This window comes from Rousettus aegyptiacus, unplaced genomic scaffold, assembly GCF_014176215.1.
Source record: "Rousettus aegyptiacus isolate mRouAeg1 unplaced genomic scaffold, mRouAeg1.p scaffold_m13_p_13, whole genome shotgun sequence".
In the NCBI taxonomy this organism is placed as follows: domain Eukaryota; kingdom Metazoa; phylum Chordata; class Mammalia; order Chiroptera; family Pteropodidae; genus Rousettus; species Rousettus aegyptiacus.
Window position 1 is genome coordinate 40,824,174 of NW_023416288.1, and position 15,260 is coordinate 40,839,433.

At 44.1% G+C, this 15,260-nt stretch overlaps 1 protein-coding gene and 1 pseudogene across 4 annotated transcripts in view; one reads left to right on the forward strand and one right to left on the reverse strand.

Moving 5' to 3' along the window:
• The window catches only part of ANLN (anillin actin binding protein), a 47,552-nt gene extending 39,782 nt beyond the window's left edge, over positions 1 to 7,770 (forward strand). For all 4 annotated transcript variants that reach the window (XM_036230483.1, XM_036230482.1, XM_016159792.2 and 1 more), the window contains 3 exons: positions 1,864 to 1,971; positions 3,832 to 4,004; positions 6,495 to 7,770. In XM_036230483.1, coding sequence (XP_036086376.1) covers positions 1,864 to 1,971; positions 3,832 to 4,004; positions 6,495 to 6,618 — 405 coding nt within the window. In that variant the 3' untranslated portion in view covers positions 6,619 to 7,770. The remainder of the gene's footprint in view (positions 1 to 1,863; positions 1,972 to 3,831; positions 4,005 to 6,494) is intronic.
• On the reverse strand, positions 3,113 to 3,218 carry LOC118611212 (annotated as a pseudogene).
• Positions 7,771 to 15,260: the final 7,490 nt, after the last annotated feature.

The window sequence follows — 15,260 nt, forward strand, 5'->3', positions numbered from 1 at the left end:
TCCAAAATAACTTCTGTGCCGTGTAAACAATGCCTTTAAATGGATCTACTTTCTGTTAAAAATAGTAATGGAAGTTAAAGTTGCTTCCTTCTCTTTTCCTTCCTGACGTGTCCGTGATAACTGGAAGAAAATTACCGACCACAGAAGTTCGATAAGTGGTTCCAAAGTGGCACTGGTCCGGCCCTCTCTAGACGGACGGGCACCGAGACAAGGGCGTTCTGAATTAGCTAGAAGGTTTCGGCTCTGCGTTGCGATTGTGCGTTGTCCTTTAATTTCCTTGGCCCTCAGTTTCCTCGGCTCTAAAAATGAAAAGGCCGGCCTCTCGTTATTGCTCTCTGATTATAGTACAGTGTTAGAATAAGTGTTTTGTTCTTACCCATCAAGTTTTTCCTTCTCTGTTACCTTTTTGATGTAAGAGGTGAAATACAAACACAGAAAGCATCTGGCAAGCCATTGATACTGAGGGTGCCCTTGAGGTTGGAATATCAATTCCTGTCTTTTTTCCTCGGGTGGCTGTGAGCCAGCGTTGCCTAGGAAAAGTGTGCCTTGGGGAGGAAAGAGGGTAAACTGGGGAAGAGAGAAAAACTGTAGGGTAAGAGGATACACGGTTGGTGTGAGCTAATTAACTTGAGCTAATTATTAATTAAGTTAATAAATTTGAGGTTTCATTCTATCTTGGAAAATTTGGTTATACAAAGTAACTTTTCTCTGTGTCCAGAGATTACACTCCTTTTGGTCAGTTCACACAAATTAGTGAATCGAGAACAGTGGCTCTCCCACTAGCATAGGCTTAGTTGAGCCCTTTGAAGGTGGAAAAGTCTTAGTGCATTTTGAAATCAAACGTAAAGATGCCTTTGGATTATCTGTTCTAAGGGTCAGTTTTATGGGCTCAGTCGTGTACATGTTGTCCATAGCTTCTTTTGCACTGCAAGGGCAGAATCGAATAGTTGTGCCTGAGCCCGGATGGCCCACAAAGTCTACATCTGTGCTCCGGCCCTGTACAGAAAACGTCTGCCAGCTCCTAATCTCCAGCATTGTTGCGTTTCTACCTTGCTTTGTTCTTTAATATAATAGTTCCTGGAGGAGGAAGAGGAGGAGAAAAAGGAGGAAAAAAGGACTCGTGCGAATTAGGGCTCCATTATGACTGCAGCTGAAAAATGGTGGGGGCAGGGGGAGCGGCTTCTGCTCGCACTGTTCGGGTAGAAGCATTATCCATGGGAAAACCCAAGTGTTATTAGTTACCTATTCCAGAGCCCTGTCCCTAACCAGCGTGACCGCCTCAGTCCCCTGAGAATGTCACCTGCATTCCTAAGGCTGAGCTGGCCACCCACCCCAGGCGGGAAGATGCACCTTCCCAGGGCACTCGATGGCTTCGCAGTAGACGGGGTTCTGATGTCTGTCACAGCAGAATCACGAGTTGACTCTTCTCATCCTGTTTTCTTCTTTGTTCTCCTGAATAGAAACAAAATGCCAGTCTCCTGTATTAAGAAGAGCCTAACTTAATAATCTAATAGATATGATAGTCTCATATCATGTTGCTGTCATCCAACAGTTGAAGCACTTTTGTTTAAAGAGCATTTGGTTAGGGACACCGGGCTTTATAAAAGTCTCATATTAGATAAAGGTATTTATTTGGGGTCCATACATGCAAGTTCTTAAATGCCATGTGCGTACAGAGGATACTGAAAGTCTGGGTGAATTTCTGGACATGAGCAATTAGTGATTTTCATTACTAAGGTAAACGTCATGCAAGTAGGTGGCAAGTAGGTACGAAATATTTCAACATACCGAAGATTAACTTATGGAATTAACATTTATTTGATTCTCAAATTTCTAAAGTTAGCATTTCACTGCCTTTTCCAGACCATATTCGAAGATGTCAGTGGTTTCGGGGCCTGGCACCGAAGATGGTGTGTTCTCTCTGGGAACTGCATCTCTTACTGGACTTATCCAGACGACGAGAAGCGGAAGGTAACGTCACTAGTTCTGGTCCGCGGTGAAAGCACGGACCAGAGTGCCCCCGCCGACCCCCGCCAGCTCCCCGGGATCCCCTCGGAGTGTGTCGGCTAAGCCATTAGAAACGTTATCCGTCCAGTTGAAGCTGATGCTCAGTCAGCACACTCAGAGGGGAATCTAGGTGGCTGGTGGCTTGCTTTTTGTGCTTGCACACAGACACACACACACACACAGACACACACACACACACAACTGTATGTACCTGTACATTTAACTTTTTATAATTGACAGTGTTCAAACATGCACAAAACAGAGAAATAGTATAACGAACTCCTAGCTTCAACAGTGATTAATTTTCACGTTTCATTCTCTCTCCACAACACGCATACCTTTTTGTTCTTGTTTTGCTGGGGTGCTTTAAAGCCAGACTTCATGTGATGTCACTTCACCTGCGTGAGCCAAGGCCGCTGGGTCCTGGTGTTTGGCAGATACCCCGGGGAAGCCCGGTTTGAGGCCAGCTCACCACGCTCTACTCTCCCTTCCTCGCTAATTTTGGTCTTCGAAGGCTTCTTTTACTTTCTCGTCAGTTCAGTTTTCTGGCAGTTGGGGGCTTATGTAATGGGAGGATTTTCAAAACCATTTAGTCTGCTGTGATTGCTGGAGACGTTATTATTTGTTTAAATAGCCCCCTGTTACTGTCACTTGATTTGTTTCAAATTTTTCACTATTATGAAGCAGCAGTGACTACACCTGTCTAAATAAATATCTTGTGCACTTATGTATTCACTTAAGATAAATTTCTTTTAGGCGGGACTGTCGGATCAGAATATGCCCATTTTGAATGTTTTTTTGATTGCCATTATCAAACTGCTTAAGCCGTTTTATGCTTTCCCCAGCTGTTTTTAAGAGTTTCTGCGACTCACCCACGCTGCCCCCACGCCAACTGTGCCAGCACCATCAACACAGAGAGGTTATCGATCTTACTCCCAGACTTAGCCAATCTAATGTTTCAAAGTGGTATATGTCACTGTAATTTTTTAAAAAAAAAATTCAAATTTTTATTATTCTTTTTTTTTAGGTGAGGCAACCCTTGGTTGACCTCACAGGTTGCAAGGACCTTGTCAGCTTGCAATCCCTTATTTTTTAATTTTTTTTACGCCTATAGCACCTGGTCTCCCATCCAAGTACTAACCAGGCCCGGCCCTGCTTAGCTTCCAAGATCAGATGGGATCGGGCTTGTTCAGGGTGGCGTGGCTGTAGGCTAATTTCTTTTTTAAATTACTTATGGAGTTGATGCTTTTGTTGGCTGTTTCTAAATTGTGCCCTACATGTCCATTCTCCTATTTTTTTAGGACCATTTAATCTCATGAATTTTAATCTTTGACTCTCATACCATGGGAATGACATGGCCTCTAACAATCCAGAGAAATTATTTTGTCTTATCTTTTGGGGATATATAAAAATAATTTACAGGTGCAATAAGGTGTTTGGGAGGAAGTGAGTGGGCTCTAGACAAAAGGTGGCTGAATGTGTGTTTCTAATTGTTAAAGCTGGTTGTTGGGTACGTGGTTCATTATACTGCCTTTTTTTTTTTTTTTTTTTTTTTTTGGTATTTGTTTGAAGTTTTACATAACAAAGAATTTCTTTTTTAAGCTGGCTAAGAGCTCCAGTCGACATTTTTGGTTTTTATTTTTCGGTCCATTTATGGTTTGTATTAGTAAGAAACAATAAAACATGTTTTTCTAAACCGAGTGTCATTAAATTTTAACTTAATGGCTTTTTAAGTTTGTGCAAACTTAAAATACTGTTTCATGCTTACGGACTTAAATAGTCGTGTTATTTTCCACTAATAATTTTTCAAATTTGTTTTTAAAGCATCCCATAGGAAGGATAAATCTGGCCAATTGCACCAGTCATCAGATAGAACCAGCCAACAGAGAATTTTGTGCAAGACGAAACACTTTCGAATTAATTACCGTCCGACCACAGAGAGAAGATGACCGAGAGACCCTTGTCAGCCAGTGCAGGGACACACTCTGCGTCACCAGGTATGTGTTGGGCCGTAAATGTTTCTGGCAACCAAGTAGTTGTTCTTTCCTCCCCGCTGTAAGAAATGCTAGAGATAGTTTCATCTTTGAAGCAGGTACAGTCTTAACGAGAAAACACAACGCCCATCACTAATAATCTAATAATTAATACAGTTAAGAAAAACATAACAGTCGAGTTATATCTTAGCTAATATGATTTTCAGTTTATCACTGTATAGCCATTTTCAAGGCAGTTACTAATGTGCTTTGGGGTAAGCTTGAAGATTTCATGTATAATCGAGAAGTCAAGTATTTCAAGAGACTTTACGCATCCCTTTCTTTTCATTCCAAGATACCCTTGGTTAATCAGGTGACAACAGTCTCATTTTACTCCGCAAAGTTCTGGTTGGAGATTAACGTCATAAACTATTGGGAGTGTCACTTTTTTGTTAACTCTAAGCCTAAGTATAAGATGCAAAGCTTGTTGCTAACAGTCTAAGATTATTTTGCTTGGACGCCCAAGAGAAGCTTGATAATTGACTTCAGTGTACAAAGTCGCGGTTAAGGACAAAGTAAGAATCTGACGCAGTCTGTGCGAATGAGGCTCTTGCTGAGCACAGCAGACAGGGAGATGGGTGGACTGGCTTCATGGGATGGATAGAACTGGCTTCGTAGATTCTGAGGTGGAAATGTCAGGATGCTACATTAAAACAGAACAGTCGCCCAGCTACTGCCAGTCTGTTTTAGAATAGATAGGTAGGGGATTCGTTCTCTGGAAACTCTGGATGTCTAGTTTATGTCTAGATTAATTCAGTTGAACGCATCTCTCCTTTCCTTTGGGGACCTCGTATACAGTGCTGGCATCAGGTAGGACAGAAGGGGCAAAATGGATTTGCCTTTCGTCGGGCAGCTCCCCTGTGCATGCTCGCGGTCAGTGGGGAAACCAACCAGAACGCAGCACGCGATGGTTCCTGGCCACAACGGCCCATTTTAGCCCTTTTAACCATTACCGCGTTTTCGTAGAAGCCGATCTTTTAGACACAAACCCTCCCAGACCTTTTTGACATTCTCTTACAGTAGAAATAGGTCACATGTCGCTCTAATTACTCTGTACTTCATTTGCCTGCGGTGTTTCTCTACATCATAATGTGAGTGGACGCTTCTTTATCCGAGCATTCGAAACTGGTGCATTCTCAGTTTAGTCCTGGCTGAGCCTTTAGTGGCTTCTTAAAACGTCCAGTCATGTATTTTACGGAATATAAGTGTTTTGCTGTTCTGCATTCCCCTTTGCCTTACGTATCTGTTTCTCCACAAGGCCTTTTTGGTCTATACCTCTTATCTAAATTTACTGTATCTCATTTTTGTTTCTACTCACCAGCGTGTTCTCTTTCCCTCCTTCAATATAAAGGATTTCTCTTCTGATTAATATTGCCCGCTTCTAACCACAGACTACACGGTAGAACTGGAAATGCCCATCGCGTGGAAGGCCAGTGTCACGCATGCCGCTCCGAAGTGGACAGACCTAGGTTTAAATCCTCACTCACTGACTTACGATATGTAATCATGGCATGTCACTTAACTTTGCTGACCCTCTGAATGCTCCTGTGTTAAAAGGGTACAGTGAACTCCACAGGGTGACAATAGAGATAAATAAGTCGACGCACTTAGCACAGTGCCACGCACCTGGACTGAGCCTCACAGGTGGTCACCATTATTATTACATGTGTTGTGTTCTTCTTCATTGGCTAATAGGTGACCAACTCACTGCTTATCCATACTTATACCATGTCTCGTACTGGTGTGGAGAAATTATACAGATGCCCAAAGAGTGGAATATGAAAACCTCTCACAACCGCAAGAGTGGTCTGGCCTGTGAGTCAGGGAATCCCCACCTCCGCCAGCCTTACCTGCCCGTCAGCTAGTTATTCCACCTGTGGCCGAAATACGGATGCAAAGAAGGGGTTCCCGAAATGGACAGAGAGGTCAGGATAGATAGGCCTTAGGATTTTTAGATCACTTATTGTAAATACCGTGTTCTACTAACACAGTAGCACAAAAATAATGAGAGGCAGTACAAAATAGTATTACCTATAAAGCCAGAGCCCGTGATTCCAGCTCTTGGGGAACCCGATTCTGGGGGACTTGGGGGAGCTCCCACATTCAAGTCTGTGGGGTGCTAGGTCTTGCTGGGAAGTGGCTCACACAGCAGGTGGCCCACACCAACAGATGGCGTAGGCCAGGCTACCTGTGCAAGACGGTTGCATCTTTGGTGTGGAAACTCAGTATTTACTAGATGTCATTGGTGTGAGTTATGATTCAGCGAACCAGCCCGTGAGGATACTTCTACTGTCATTAAAGAAGCATGGCTTTTGGTTAGCCTGCATTCAAAGGGGGTAAAGAGGGGCTCCTTTTACTGGTTCGTTTAGGCATTTTTTTTTTTTTCCTACAAGCGTACGGGGAGGTGTGGAGTGGGCAAAAGGGTCCTGAGCATGTGTGTGTTCGATCCTGTAGGAACTGGCTGTCGGCAGACACCAAGGAAGAGCGGGATCTCTGGATGCAGAAACTCAATCAAGTCCTTGTTGATATTCGCCTCTGGCAACCCGATGCTTGCTACAAGACCATTGGAAAGCCTTAAACTGTGGGACGTTTCCATAGCATTTAGGTGTTTTCTGAGCTTTTTCATAAATGTGTCAAAGAGCATCAGATATGCTGATTACATTTTATGCTTTAAATACGAAAGGGTATGTGCCAATATTCACTACATATTATGCAGTATTTATATCTTTTGTATGTAAAACTTCAACTGATTTCTGTCATTCATAAATGATAGGAAAAAAATTCAGTATAGTTGATTTTGCTAATCTTAATTTAAAAGCTTCATTTACAGAGAAATCTAATTATTCAGTTATTCATGGTAATTTTTTTCTTTAAGTAAGAAATTTTAAGTTGTCTTCTTGGAGCTCTGAGTCTCAAATTAGAAAGGTTTTTCAGGGGTCGGAGACAGAAACCTCTGATTTGCTCATTCTTTCTCTGGCCTCAGTGTGCCTTCCTGAGGGTTGTGGTCCTTTACAGATCATGATCTATCTTGTCACTAGAGTACTGAAAAAATTTCTATGGGACTTCGCAGGAACATTTTTAGTAATGGAGGTAAGAAAGCAAATGCACATTAGTTTAAAGCCTGAGGCTGCCTGCAAACCACAGATGTGGACGTCGGGGTTATGGTGTGAGATTTGGGGGTTAAATGTCTTATTTAGAAGACAGCAATCACAGGGTTTACCTTTACTCAGTTACTATAGATGCTGTGTGGTGCACATTTTCATAAAACATAGGCTTTTTAAGGTATTGTTGCTGTATAGCTTACAGATGCCTCAAATACACTCGGCATATTAGTTCTTCCTGTTTCTGTAACAAGAACAAATGTAAATTGAAGAATCTTTATATAAAAAAGTAAATTTTACAAGCTGCTATGGACTAATACTTTGCTCGCCAAAGTTATTGCCTTTTTTACTTTTCACGTCCACGTACGACAGCCTAGAAATCCGTTATGAAATCATCTGAAAAACTATTAAGCAGTGTATTACCTTAAAAACCTAATTTTTTTGTTATAAAATATTGTAAAGCATGGCCTCAACTTTTAAACACACTGATTTTCTTTTCTGATTGTTTAAGTTTATAAACACTAAAAAAATGTCACCTGTCCTTTTTTATTCATTTAAATGTGTTTTTTCTTATGTGTATTATAAAAATGTTTTATGATCTGTTACCCAAATAAATACTTGCAAGTGGCTTAAGGAGTCAGTTATTTAAGGAATGCTAGTTTAACGTACGGTGTGGCTATTCTGTGGGACTTCGTGAGGGTGTTTTGCTGACAGGGTGTCGTCCATCTCTTACCTGTATCCCAGGGCTAGACTTCTTATGTGTTCTCAGGGTTCGAATGAGTCGGTGTGTCGGATCCATTTCCGAGGCATTCCAACAGAGCTCCATTTCCATACGGCACTTGGATGTGCGTTTAGGAGGTGGAGAGTGGTTCCCAAGTGCTTAGCAGAGGCTCAGTAGTCAAGTGACGCTACCGGCCAACACAGGGCTAGGTTTGGTGAGACCGATGAGAGGGTCCCTTTTAGATATTTACAGACTCGTGTCTATTTTTAAATAGGCATTACATACCGTGGTACAGAATTTAAAAGACACAGAGAAGTTAACAAGAAAAGTATGTCTTCTCCCATCGTGGCAACCACTTCTACCTGGAGTGATTCTGTTCCTATTACTTAGACATATTTGTGTTCTTTTGTTCATAATAAACATCCCACACATGCTGTGCGTTGGAAGTTAAAGGAAAAAAAGCATAACCATATCCCTGAGAGAGCATACTGTCTGAATATATATTGAAGCCATTTAAGGCAACTGTGGGATATCAAGATAGAAACTGCTGCTCAGAAGATATCAGTGTCGTCTGCCTAGTTTCGAACGTGCGTAGCTGCTCATCGAAGCATTTTTATTATAGCTGCTTGAAAATTCTCATCGGATAACTCCAACATCTGTGTGGTTTCAGTATTGGCCTCTGTCGATTGTCTTTTCTCAAGCTGAAAATTTCCTAGTTCTTGATATAAGTGATCTTTAAAACTGTGTTATGCACATTCAGGGTATTATGTCATGAGACTTCGGATCACATTTCAATCTCCTGTTTTAGCAGGCCCCCTCTGACGCCATGCTGGTGGGGAAACGGGGTGCTGCCTTGCTTCTGCCAGCTGGGAGTGAAAATCCAGTCTCCCCCTCAGTCTTTATCAGCATCGGGGGCAGTGAGGGGTCCTCGTTAGTGCTGGGTGGCGTGGGTGTCTCGGGAACTGGCAGGCCAGATGGCTGGCCTGGAAGGAGGTAAAAATCTCAGACCTTTTGCCACCTGAGTTTGTCTCATCTGCCTTATGTTTGTAACCTCAATTTGGGGTAAATACAAAGATGCAAAAGAAAAAAAAAAAATAGCGCAGGTTGTAAGAAACAATATTCAGTGAGGACCGGTTGAAGGACATGCATTTCTAAATGTTACCCTTGGAACCCGTAATTTTGGCTCTGGGACTTGGCTTAATTGTGTTTCCATTTTTTTAAAACCATCTGCCTATTTTGTTGGACACACTCAGGAACAGCGAATTTGCTGCTGCATTCATCACCGGGATAGTTTCAAGGGCACCAAGTATGGCGTGATGCGATGTCCTGACGAGGGCCCGCAGGAGGAACTTGTCTCAGGTATTAGCAAAAGCGGCATTTCTGTTGAACAGCTGCGGTGTGTTGGTCTCAGGAACGCGATAAATCTTACAAGCGATTGCGGTGTCTCTGTCGTCCGAGCATCGTGGAGGATGGCGCCGAATCTGTGGTCCTGCTCTTGGACTCATCAAGGCCGGGCCGCGTGCCTCCGAGAGTGCCGAGTGTATCCCAGGTCCTGCTCTGGACCTCATTTCCTCATTTATGTATTTTTATATCCTTGCAATGCGTGTGTGTGTGTGTGTGTGTGTGTGTATTTTTAATTTTTATTCCCATCACATTTTAAGGCCCTGACATTTCTACAGAATTGATTATAGGGCGGGCCCTTTCCAGCCTCCCCGCGTCCGTTTCCCGATGGCTCCTGCGTCTTGCCCCTTCTCCTCGCTTGGTCTGGGTGAAGCATCTGAGGGTGTCTGACGCCGGGACACACAGTCATGAGAGCTAATCTGCCTGACAGTGCCGTTAAGCCACCGTAACACTTAACTGGTAATTTGGCCCCTTACGGAATTCTAGGCGGGACTTCCCTCAGACTTTCGAAGACTTTGCTCCGTGGTATCTCATTTGAGTTGTAAAGTCCAAATCCCTTCTGATCTTGATCCTTTGATGTGACTTGTTTTTTTTTTTTTTTCTTTCCCGAAGCTCTCTTGGGTCTCCTCTCTGTTCCCAGGGCTCTGAAATCAGGAGGTGACATGCCATCGTGGGACCTTTCACCGTGTGGAGCATGTCTAATGTGGGAACTCATGTCCTTTAAATGCAGGACATTTTTCTCCGATGGGTTTCTCTAATCATTTCCTCTCTTGCCTTTTCTGAGTCCCTTGTCTTTTAAATGGCTGCATTTAGGTTTTGGACTTTCTGGGTCAGTCCCGTCTCATGGCTTCTCTTGACTCTGGTTTTGCTTCCCTTTTTCCCTAAATTCCGTTTCTTGGAGGACCTCAGTGTGTTAGTTTCCTGCTGCTGCCATGACAAATCATCACACACCTGGAGTTTTAAAGCAGCTCCCTTCATCGGCTCGCGGTTTCTGTGAGTCCCGCGTCTGGGCACACACAGTGCGGCTCAACTGCGTCTTTGCTCAGAGTCTCACAAATTAAAAACCAAGGCGTTGGCTGGATGAGCTCTTGATTGCAGCCTCGGGGAAAACCCTGCTCCCCAGCTCGCTCTGGTTGCCTGTAGACTCCAGTTTCTCGTGGTCGTTTGGCCCGGGTCCCCTGCTTCCTCTCTGGCTGTTAGCTGGGGGCTGGTCTTTGCTCTTGGAGGCTGCCTGCCTTCCTCCTCATGCTTCCCATGAGCAGGTGGAAGCCTTTCTAGGTAGTGCCCTTGCCCGAGGCACCTACTTTGCACACCTCAAATTTCTCTTACTCAGTCTTTCGCATTCCTCTTCTGTGGTTAAGGGCTCCTGAGATTATGTTGGCCTCACTCGATAATCCAGGATCATCTTTCTCTTTTAAGATCAGCTGATAGCAACCTTCGCTCTAGTCTTAGAGTCCCTTTGTAGTAGTTTAGTGTTTGCCAGCTAGGGGTTGGGTGGGACTCTCCACCCAGGTCAAAACGGGGTGGTTCCTTAACCTCCTTCAGCTCCCCGCTGAACAGAACTGGCAATTTTTTCTTCATTCACTTAAAAAAACCCTTACTGCACAGCTGTTATGTGTGAGCCTCGGGCTAGGGCTGGTAGGTCCTGGTGACCATGACATGGTCTTTGCCCTGCACAATCTTCCGTGTTTGCCATTACATTTATATAATTTATGAATTTCTAATTAATTGGAATTACAAGGACAAAAAGTGGATATTTCCCTATATCAAATAAATAGTACATATCTGATTAGTTTTCTCTGCTCTAGTGGAAAGACAGACCAGAGTTATGTTAACTTCTTTGAACCTTGTTTTATTCTTTATAAATAATCCTACACTACATGCATTCTTCATTGTAAAAGGATCATCCAGAGTTTTTCACCTCTGCACCATAAGTAGCAAAATATTTAGCCGCAACATAACCGGACCGTTTTTATTTTTAAATCTTACTACTTTCTGGGAAGAGGCTCTTGGGAGATGCAAATTGCTTTGGCCAACTAGCTGCACCTGATGAGAGTCCATCCATTCAACTCTCCGTAAAGTTAGAGGTTAACTTGCAGGAAGGGGATTGATGGGCGTGTGTGCGTGTGTGAGTGTGCGTGCTCGTGTGTGTGTGACTCGGTAGATGACAACCCCAAGCATGCCGGTGTCGGAGCATGTGTGAGTGTGCGTGCTCGTGTGTATGTGACTCGGTAGATGACAACCCCAAGCACGCTGGTGTCGGAGCTCGAGAGGAGGCTGACCGGCTTCACATCTGACCTGACATGCTCATGTCTGCATTCGTTCCCCTGCCGTTAGCTCCCTGTCGCGCGGATGCATTTCTCGTCAGCCCTTTTGTCCTTCTGTCGACTCCCCCATTGAATAGCTCAGTAAAATTCCGCCTTATGTTTTCTATGTGTAAGAGAAGTACATTTTTATTAGTTTGAGAATTAAGCTCTTAACGAACTAAACAGAAACAAACGAACAAAAAAACCCAAAAACCCAAAAACGACCACCCGAACCTCATTCCAAAGTCTCTGACGAGCAAGGTACATTTTTACGGACAGTTCCCAGAAACAGCGTGGAGCGGAGTCTCACGTCAAACTGTCACAATGTGCCCCGTACAGTTTCCTGCCTTCCCGAAGCCCCAGACCCTTAGCTAGCTGCCTCAAGTCTGGTTGTCTCTCTCCCGACTCGCTGTCTCCCAGTCCCCACAGGTCCCCAGGCTCTGTTGCTCACTCTGGCCCTTCCTGTGGCCCACACGAGGGGACTGCCAATTCGGGACACTCCTGCATAATCTCCCCCCTGGGTGAGTGTGGGAGGACGCTGTGATCCGCTTCTAACAAACAGAAAATGTCAAAGGGGCTGGGACCTTACTGGTATGATTTCGTTTTGTTATCTAAGGCTGTCCTAGCAGACTGGCCTCAGAGAAGCAAGCTGCCCTCACGTGAACCGTCTGTGGAGAGGGCCGCATGGCAGGACACCGCGGAGTCCCTAGGAACTAGGGGTCCCAGTCATAAGGAACTGATTTCTGCCAACACCCACGTGGGCTTGGGGAAGGACTCCAAGTTCCAGGAAGGAGCAGAACCTGGACGCCCAGGGGGCCCTAAGCCAGCTAAGCTGGCGAAGCTGGCCTGGACCAGGGAGATAAGGAAGGGGCATGGTTGCAGGCCACTCGGTTTGAGTTAATTTGTTCCACAGCTACATCCTCTAGCCATCCTGGCTTTTTTTTTCCAGATAAAACGTCTCGCCTTCTTGGCTTCCTTCATTTCCATCCCCAGACATGATCCCTTCTCAGCGACGCTGTAAGATCTTCCTTAGGACCTATAGCCCTCAGCAATCAAGGAGTTTGTGTGTGTGTGTGTGTGTGCGTGCGTGTGTGTGTGTGTGTGCGTGTGTGTGTGTGTGTGTGTGTGTGTGTGAGAGAGAGAGAGAGAGAGAGAGAGAGAGAGAGAGAGAGAGAAACCGCCTCACTTAACCATCTCACTATATTAATTCGCTCACAATATTAATCCCCGTGGTAAAATAGATGAACTGATAGCCAGGCAGATGCTTGCTCTCCAGTATGGATGCGTTTCTGCTTCTACAAGCAAATGGCAAGAGTCAATGTTGTTTGTTCCCAGATCTGATCATAACAGCTGTAAATGTCATTGTAACGGATATAGTTAAATGTTACATACACCAAACATGTGAAAAGGAATTTTTTTTTTTTCCCTATGAGAACTTTGAGAGATTCTGTAAAGAAACTGCTGTCCTATTAGGTGTGAAAGAGAAGAATGAGAGAAATCTAAAAGGATATCGCTCCGAGATTGCATCACAAGAATCTAAATTTTGATTCTTTTTAGAGACCTGAACATTGCACGTTTGTCGTTGATGTGAAGAAGCTGTATAACTCAGACTTCTGCTCAGAGAAAGGAACTTATCCTTACAGTGTTTGCTGAATGAAAATTAATATTCGAGATGTGTGTGCGATATTTTATAATGCTTTCTCACGTTAATTGACTTTTTCAATTAATTGTGTCAGATAAAAGGGCTCCTTCTGAATTTTAATTTTAACATCTTTCCGTCTGTCACAATAAGATCGCGTACAAGAAATTCTGTTTTTAAGGAAAGGACTGTTTTGAGCTCACTGGCTGGCAGTATTTTAGAAAAAAAAAAAAAAAACAACTCTAAGGCCTTGTCATAAAGCTGCCTCTTGAGTTTTGCCGTTCATCTCAGAGGAGCAGCAAGACTAGCTGAAAAGCTAAGCGGTAGGTTTGACGACAGCAGAGGAGTCCTCTCCAGGGGGTTCCTGACGTGTTTCCAGACGAACCACAGCATCTTCCAGCAAGGTTGCTGACCTGGATGAAGAGTTACCGGCTAGTGGGAATTAGCTTATAAAAGGTAAATAACAAAGGACTCCCAGAGAGGACTTCCTCCCTCTCCCCCCCTCCCTTCTTCCTTCCTTCCTTCTTTCCTTCCTTCCTTCCTTCCTTCCTTCCTTCCTTCCTTCCTTCCTTCCTTCCTTCCTTATCTTCTTCTTAAATCTATACCTGATGACCCACACTTGTCTAAGGCATAATGAGATCCCAGACCCGTTCCTGATGGCCAATGCAAACACCTCCAACAGTCCTAGCCCCCGAGCTAAAATTTTGCATGACTGGCTTACCAGTGGGGACATGCTATTTGAAATTGGGGCAGTAACTGCACTTTTCTACAGATTTATATGACGAAGGGGTCGTGACTGTTACTAAGAGCATTAAAAATCTGAATTTGGACCCTGCCTGAAAGGGATGCCTGTAATATTGTATTCGACCCATGGGCAGGCCTCTGGAGAAACAGCTACCTGTCTTAGCCAAGCGGGAAGGAAGTCCAGGTCTCCGTGGTGAAGTGCTCGGAAGAGAAGTTAGAATTTTAGCAGGAATGGAGGCGAGGAGGCTGTTATCACTGCTCTCGGCGAGGGCGTGACCAAGGGGGTGCTGCTTATGCTGTTTTGCACATTTAAATACTACAGATTTGATTCTACATCCTACTCTCCTTAGTTTGTCGCATGCTTCGCTGTTTCAGAAGGGAGTGGACAGAGGATGAGGGGTTGATCATCTCTCACGATGGGGCATTTGCTCCTTGAGGTCCAGCCTCCCAGCTGTCGCCTTTGGTGTGGGAGACTGAATATCCAGATGGACAATAACAAGACCACAATTAAAATAGAAGTCTGACCCACAGTCCACAGCACACTGACAGAGTCCCTAATTGTTACCCCCAATTCCAATCGAGGACCAACCAGAGAAAGCTAAATACACAGCCCAACCAATCACTAGGATGCTGTGCTTGTGGTTAGCCTCCCTCCAGCCCCCCATGCTGGCAGCCTCTAGTCGGGGTACCCCTGAAGCCTCCCCTTTTTCCTCACTATAAAGCTTTCCCATGCCTTGCCTGCCTTTGAGTCTCTGCCAGTGAGATGGTGGCTGACTGCCTTGCTATGGCGAGCCCTGAATCAATAGCCTTTGCCCGTTCTCATCTGGGTGGTCTTTGTTAATGTTTGTGATTGCCACAGCCTTTCAGATCTCCCTAATTCTGACATGTAACCCAAAGGCAACACTTGAGTACTAAGAATGATTACACAGATGCTATTTAAAGGTTTCTGAGGTTGATTAAATGTGTGTTTTAATCCTTATAAAATTGTTCTTTATAAAGCTTTTTTCATGTTTGCTTCTTTTAACATAAACTTGATGAATAGATCAGTCTGCTATTGCAAATTTGCAAGGTTGGTCATAGAATTCTGGAACAAGAACCTCTTTCAGCGTAAGGACTGAGTTTACAGCCGCTGAGAGTGGTACCCGTGCACATGCAATTTCCAGGTTTACCACTAGATGGTGCCAATGCCTCTCTGGTAGGTTTTGCCATGTTTTTTGGTATCGTCTCCAGTGGCATTTGAGAGACGTTGAAAAGATTGGTTAGTTATGCTTTTAACCAAATTAAAGTTTTTATTATTCAGCTTAATAT